This window comes from Primulina eburnea, chromosome 1 (genome assembly GCF_022965805.1).
Source record: "Primulina eburnea isolate SZY01 chromosome 1, ASM2296580v1, whole genome shotgun sequence".
Classification (NCBI taxonomy): Eukaryota; Viridiplantae; Streptophyta; class Magnoliopsida; order Lamiales; family Gesneriaceae; genus Primulina; species Primulina eburnea.
The window spans coordinates 39,181,954-39,189,753 of record NC_133101.1 but is presented as its reverse complement, the minus strand read 5'-3'; the positions used below and the strand labels follow the sequence as shown (position 1 = coordinate 39,189,753).

At 35.0% G+C, this 7,800-nt stretch overlaps 1 protein-coding gene across 1 annotated transcript; it reads right to left on the bottom strand.

Moving 5' to 3' along the window:
* Nucleotides 1-602: 602 nt before the first annotated feature.
* Nucleotides 603-3,793, bottom strand: LOC140829928 (cytochrome c-like). Its single transcript, XM_073193215.1, has 3 exons — nt 3,555-3,793; nt 2,171-2,304; nt 603-934 (listed from the first exon to the last, which is right to left on the bottom strand). The coding sequence occupies exons 1-3, from the start codon at nt 3,664-3,666 to the stop codon at nt 842-844; spliced, it is 339 nt and encodes a 112-aa protein (XP_073049316.1). The 5' UTR covers nt 3,667-3,793; the 3' UTR covers nt 603-841.
* Nucleotides 3,794-7,800: the final 4,007 nt, after the last annotated feature.

The following is a 7,800-nucleotide window of genomic DNA, read 5'->3' as shown; positions in this document are numbered from 1 at the left end:
TTTATACATTTGGATGCGAAATATTTGGAGACAGTTTCTTTTAGCAAAATTTTATTGGTGACGGATGATTGTGAGGTTTATTTTATGAATGTTGAGTGACGACCGTATGGATGTTTTTATTTAAGAAAATTTTTAATTTTTTCGCAAATTTTAAGTATGAGAAGTACGGTTTGTTACAAATTTAATTTTAGATTAATCTAGATATTTTGTATAATTAAAATTAATAGTAACTTTTTTTTAAAAAAAGTAAAATTTATAAAAAGTAAAAATAAAAAATCTTATGGGTGAAGATGTTAATTTTAATTTTTTAATTACTAATACTACTTAATTTCCTATAAGATTTAAATTTTAATTGTATATAATTTAATTTCATTTAATACAATTTTATTGTTTTTAAATCCTCATTTATTTAACAACATAAAAAATTACTTTCAACTACCTTTGCATATCCATGAGATGAAATTATCAACACTCACAACCACATATAATAAAGTTACCAATTTCATCTCACCAACATCCTCACATCATTGATAAGGACATCGATTAACCTCTGATAAATTGTCATAATAAACCACACTGCAAAAATGAATAACCGCAAGAAAGAAACAAGAAAACCAGAGATATCTTCAGTATACCGAGGCGAAAATAGGAATCATCACAAGCACACAGAATTCTCTACTGATGCAGACAGATACACGATACAGCTTAAAAAGTATGGTGCTCTTATTTAACAAATCACCATCGAAGTACTTTTACATAAGGTAGAAACCCATTTGAATCAATAACAAATTTTTCCTGACGGTCAAAAAATGTGATAGTGCTCTCTAGGAGATAAGAATCTTCAAGCAGTTGCATCCTTAAGATACGCAATAAGATCCGCACGCTCTTGAGGTTTCTTAAGACCAGGGAAAACCATCTTGGTTCCAGGTATGTACTGCACCAACACAAAGAAGTCATTTTCGGATTTGATTGAAATCAATCAGGTTTGCTATCTGAAAAAAGCATACTATCCCACTATGAAAAGTAATAAATAGAGTTATTTAAAAAATAATAATAAATGACGATTAACTGTTTGGTCTGAATGTAAGACGTTTGTGTAGCAAGGGACACTTATACGAATATCACACCAGAGAATCAGAGAACTGAACAACGGGCAACGGGTATATATGTACGTCACCAGAATAACAAGAGGGCAAAACAAAAAAAAAATTGACAGCAAAACGAGCGGGAAAGCCTAATCCAAATAGTGAACCAGCGAAAAAGGGGTGGGGCCACAAAGGTGATAATCTTTATATCAGAGAGAACCATAGCATAATGTTCATTGAGAACAAGGTCCTGACCCCAAATGATCACATTAAAAAGTAATCCAGATTTCAAAAAAAATCTGGATGGACGCACAGTGAATCAGGGTCTAAAATTAGCAGTACCATCAACTACCAAACTTGCAAAGCATATAAGATAAATGCAGTTTCATCGGATGAACAGAAATGCACCTAAACAAACAACAGTGATTGTGGTCCTGCCACCCACATGACAAGGGGGAGAAAGATGCAAATCTAGAACTGATTCGCACAAACCCATCACCCTACTCCGCTCTTCAGCAAGCTGACATACTTTTAAACAACCACATAGCCAGAGACTTAGGACTAGACCATCAACCCAAGTTTTTTTTTTGACACTTGCTAATTCAAAATCAACCCTCTCAGAGCAAAATATCATGAGCTAATTATCAGGATAATTGTCACTTCAAATCTCAGTATGTTTATAGTTTTTTTTGTCATCATTAATGATTTATATGATCAGAAATTCAGAATCAACATCCACCAGTGATTCTCCCAAAGACCCACCAAAAAACATTTTATTTTTCCGCATAAACCTCAAAACAAACCACATGCACAAAATCTACCTCTAATGGACAAACTTCAAGTTCTAATCCCCTGGAACAAGTCAAAATGACGAGAACTTCCAGTCCCAAATAATTTCTATAAGCATGCATCTTCAGTTACAGACATTGACAATCTAGATGCTGTTATGGGCAATACGAAATAATGCAAAACATTTTGTCTAACGAATAAACGCAGGCAAGGCTTGACAAGCTGGAAAAAAAAATTTTATAGCAAACAATCTCAATTCTGCCAATCACATAATTCACACAGTGCATGGTAAATACCTTCTTAGGATTAAGTAGGTACTCGTATAGGGTATTCTCTTCCCAGTGCACAGCCATATTTTTGTTGGCAGCAGAATAAGAATAACCAGGTGTAGTACCAGATTGTCTTCCCAAAAGGCCATTCAAGTTGGGACCTGGATATTTTTAAGGCATGATACTATCATTAATGCACGTGCATGAGAAAATTACAAGCATGAAGTAGAACGAAGAACATTAAACCGAAGCAAAAAGCTGATTCTATATAACAAAAGATATACCAATAGTTAATGCAAACTTAGGCATGGAACCATCATCTTAACTAGGGGCGTTCAAAAACCAAACCGAACCAAAATGTAAAACAAAACCAAATCACGTGGTTTGATTTGTTTTCAGTCAACCACGGGAAGAGTGGTTTCAAAATTCACCAAACCGAAAAATTGGTTTGACCCATGTTTTGCTTTAAAATAAACTAAATCAAACTTATCCAAACTGATTAACTTAACATAAAAAATGTTAATTAAGTAAGTTTTTCTTGACTATAGAAATATTTATTTGATTTTTAGATTGTGTTCTATTATAAGCGAGCTTTGTAAATATTATAGTTACATTTAGACTTTATCTATTGCAGACTTAGACCAAATAAAATAACCCAAACCTTCACACACGAGCCAAATTTTGTAAATTGATAAAATATGGTTTGGTTTGAATTTTCATCTTAAACCAAAACCAAACTCCCTAATCTTCCCTCACGAGCCGCGAAAGCGACCAACTCAATCATGCCTCTATCTATCAGTAATATACGTGCTCAAATTCGGATACAGCCAGGGGAAGTTAACTTAACTAAAAGAAATGAAGAGGAAGAAGTGCCTTAGCCCGTAGAGAAAAGAGAAGTGACGAGTAGAGAAACTACAAGCAGTAATGGTAACATAATCAGCAGAGATAAAATAATAGTAGAAACAAGCAGCCAATAGTAGAGCCGATATATCGGATAGAGCCCGCTCCAATTTGGGATTTGCGTATGGTGGGGAATCACAAGTAAGATATGGAGAAACTTAACACGGAACAAAAGTTCTAACTGTAGCACTGGATGAAACAGGAATTTAATGGAGTTACCTTTGATGTGCATGTATACAATCACAAAATTAGCTGATGATATAAATCAGAACATATGAATCAAAGTTCAGTAAATAGCGAAATTATAGCCTAACCAACTACGTTAATTACAATTGAGGAAAACCTTGTGGCCATCATGCGTGCAGAATTCGATCAAGAATCCATGTGGGTGAGCTTTCAAAAGTTAATACACAGATTAACTAAAATATTAAAATGAAATCTAATACCAAGAAATAAATTTTCAAAAAACATATAACTTAACAAGGAGAATAGCGTCGGATCAGGGGATAACCTTGTTTGTGGCCGGCGCCTTTGTCGACGGTGTGGCACTGCGCGCACTTAGTCCTGAAGATCTTCTCTCCGGCTTTGGAATCACCCGGCGGTGCTTCACTGAACGAGGACATTTCTCTCTAAATCAGATCAAGAAGTTTAGGGGTTAGGGTTTTCAGAGAGATAAAAGCGCAGAGAACTTTCTAGCGTGCCAGGCTCGTGGTTTAGTAGCTGCGCCACGCGTTAGGACACCTGTCCGATTCGGATTCGCTAGATGGATCCAGGGTTATATTTTTAATTTTATTTTATGTCTTCTACTTTTTTATCTTACAACAATTTAATTAATGTCTTCTACTTTTTTATCTTACAAATATTTAATTAAAAATTAAAAAAATAGAAATACTTAAGGTGGTTATAAAAAATACTTCTACTTTTTTTATCGGGTAAATTGTAAATAAATCCCTAACGCCCAACTCAAATTTATTCCAACTCCCTATACCTAAAAACCTTTGTTTAAACTCCCTATAAGTTTAAAAGACAAAAATACCCCTTATTCTCTATTGATTTTAATTGATCCTCCGCGCTTTCGAAAATGGTATCAGAACGAAAGGTTAATTAATTTCAAAAACAAATTTTATTATTATTAGTAACTAATTGTATGAGAAGGAGAATTTTTAAAAAATTATGAATCCGAACTTCGGTTCGAGAAAAATAGTTTACAAGGAATATTCCAATATTTTGGAATATAAACAAGTGCATCTAACTATTATTAGATATCAGAAACAGAAAGGTAAGCTACGGCACCCTCAGGTAAAATCTCAGGTAAACTTATGATTCAAACAAATAAGTTTCTGGAGATAGTTCCAGATTCCTCTAAGCTCTCTTCAGATCTTAGGAAAATACAGAAGACAGTACAAAATTATGGCAATATGCTATACTTTGTACCTCAAAGGGTTGAGAAAATCCTCGAAACCCATGAAGAAATTCTTGGGATATTAAAGGATATTCAAACAAGAATTCAAAAAATAGAACAACAACCAAGTTACAGTAAAAGAACTTCAGGAGGATGGTTACCACCATCATTTGGTACCGAACCTTTGTTACATCAGCAAGGGAAGACCAGAGTGGTGTCAAAACATCTGACTGAAAAAGAAAATATGATCAATCTAATTAAGTCTGTCTCAGAAAAAAAATTAATCTGATGACAACTTTAGAAAGGATTGGTCTGGAGGATCTACAAGAGCTTGCGGAATCTTTCGCAAATCTCAAAGTAGTAGATCTAAAGATGAACACAGCAGTAGGTGAAACACCACCTGCTATAACTTGGTCATCTTCTCAGGAACCACCTAGGTAAAGTATGGGATCTCATAATATAAATATGAGGGAATCTCAAACTGATTTCCATACACCCAGCGGGAACAAGGGCAAGGAGAAATCAAATTCCTTTATACCAAACACCCTATGGGAAAATTTTTTTGGATCCTATACATCCTTACGGGGTTATGCTTAACCTTGATATATTAGACTTCAAAAACAGAGAAGATCTCATAGACGATTAAACATCTGCTATGAGAACTGCAGCAGAAACACTTGATCTCAACAAAGAAGGATTTATTAAACTGTTAGAAATGAGTCTTATGGGATCAGTGAAAATTGCTTTGGGCATGACTTCATTAGACATGAAGGAGTCAGTCCTAGCTAGTGAATCTCTTAGTGAGATCGCTGGAAAAATGGCTACCCTATTTAAAGCGCACTTTATAGGGGTAGAATAATTCAATAGTCAAGATACAGAGAAGAAGAAGAAATACACTCAAGCTCTGTATAGTCTTGAATTACATGACATGACATATGTTTAGTGGATGAATACATTATGTTATTCACTAAATATAAATAGAATTCAGGAGTAGAAGAAGATATAGCTATGTAACTTTTCTTCGCAAAATTGCCAAGCCATTGGAGAGAAATGCTCATAAAGGAATACGTACCAGGTAATCAAGATACGTTGGCAAGAAGAGCCTCTTTCCTTAAAGGAAAGTTGGCAGAATGGTATCACATGGCAGCATTACAAAAGAATTACAAACGATTAAGGGGTATCAACAAAATAACTTCCTTTGTGTTGTAAGGAAAATGATCTTCCAACAATTATTGGAAGTAAACCATAGATGCATAAAAAGAAAAGTTTTAGAACTCATCCTTATGCTAGAAGTGGAAGAAGTTCTTGGAAACCAAGAACAGTATGGTCTAAAAAGAAAGCTAGATCTTACAAATCTGGACAAAGAAGCGGACCATCAAGAAGTAGGATATCATCCCAAGCACCTCTCGAAGCACAAGAAGAACACCTACAAAGAAAAACTTTCAGAAGAGCTCATACTCGGGCTAATGAAAGTTTCAAGGACTGTAATTGCTGGACATGTGGAGCAAGAGGTCATATCTCGACCAACTGTCCAGAAAATGAAAAAAGAGGTATTAAACGCTTTGATCCTACCCCGGATATTGAAGAAGCAGTTTGTTATCAAGATCTTATTCAAGTATACAGGTTTGAGGATATTGCCTCAGATGAAAGTATATATGAAGAAGAAGAAGTCTTAAGTCAGGAAGAATCTGATGGAACAGAATCAGAATCTGACTGAAGACAAGGTGTTTCGACACGAAACACATGAAGATCTGTCTGGATTTTTCAGCCAGACTACAATATCTCATAACATGGTTCAAAGAATCATGAGAGAAAATCCGAGTCTACAGAGATATCAAGGTTTCTCTGCAGGACAGGTAGAAAAATTCTTAGGAAGTCTTGGCCTAAGAAACAGAAAGCATCATCTAATCTATAAAGTTTCTAGAAGGGAAATGACAATCCCGATGGAACTTACAGGAAATAGAATGGAGATGCAGTTAATTCCTTCCGAAGAAATTAAGGAAGAATTACAAAAACTCAAGATAGAAGTAGCAAGGACCATGTCCTGGATTCATATCGGAGCAATCCAGATTATGATAAAGGCTGCTTTCAAAGAAAGGATAGATTCGCCTATTGATATTGCTATATGCGATAAAAAAATGGGGAATCTACAAGATTCAGTATTGGGAATAATCTCAGGAAACCTCTGTGCAGCTAAAATATTAGGAGTAATCTATCCAAGGATAGCCTACAACCTGGCAGATTGAGATTTCAGCCGAGCCTTGACATTACATCACAACTTCGAGGAAAAAAGGCTGATCAAAGAAGGTAATATGCCATATTCTATTACCTATCAGATTTCATATGCTCTATCTAATACACATCATTCTGAATTGTTTATTAGAAATGAGTTTATTGAAATCCCTGAGATATTCGAAAAAGTTGCTCAGGCAATTTATCCAGAAAGAGTAGAGTCTCCTTTAATACAGGTAACATATATCCAGATCCAAGACAAATCGATTCTACAAAGGAATCAAAATCTTAGATTGGAATCAAGAAGACTATCTTTTCAAGGAGATAGAATTACAAGTTACAGATGGGGAAAAACACCTGTCATAGAAACCCGACAGGAGCTGAAAAGTTTCTCTACAATGGGAAAGCTTAGAAGCCCAGAAGGGTGGAAGGAAGTAGAAATAATATTTGATATTACGAAGAAAAGGAATAAATTTCTTTGTAATACCATATACTATTTAGAACAACCTATTATAGGAACATACCAAGGACTGATTAATATCGGAGAATTGGAAGTTCATATCCAAGGAATTCCAGAGAAAGAATCAGATAGACTGATTCTTGGACTAGAGTTTCTCGAGGAACACAAACCTTGGAAACGTCTAGAATATGGAATGGAGTTTATGGCAGAGGATAAAATGTGGAAAATCCAATGTCCACAAGTCCATTTTCCATATACATTCTAGTAGGAATGTTATATGAACAATATAAGGCAGAATATTTTGCTGCTTATATTGATTCAGGAGCTGGAATCTGCACAGCAAAACGAGGAGTTTTTCCAAATAATTTGGAAGAAGAATTACCCAAGATTGCTGGGAGAGATTTTTCCAGAAGAATCTTGATACTATGTAAAGAGATTATGATGACTGAAATCATGATTGGCGGTGCTGGCCAAACACCTTGGTACAAGGTAAAGACACCACCAATTTATTTTCATGACACAGGAGCTGACATATTGTTAGGAAATAATTTCCTACAAATGTTTAAGTCCTATACTCAAGAAAATGAGACTAGACGATTAGTGTTCACAACACTCTATGATCATAAAATCGTAGTCCAGAGACTACGAGAGGCATTTTACAAA

What these genes read in the sequence shown, in the direction of transcription:
- LOC140829928 (XM_073193215.1), bottom strand. Translation starts at nt 3,666, where the DNA reads ATGTCCTCGTTCAGTGAAGCACCGCCGGGTGATTCCAAAGCCGGAGAG. An exon ending in AGGCGCCGGCCACAAACAAG is followed by an intron (nt 2,305 to 3,554) that starts GTTATCCCCTGA and finishes AAAAATATCCAG; the next exon opens with GTCCCAACTTGAATGGCCTT. An exon ending in ACCTACTTAATCCTAAGAAG is followed by an intron (nt 935 to 2,170) that starts GTATTTACCATG and finishes GTGTTGGTGCAG; the next exon opens with TACATACCTGGAACCAAGAT.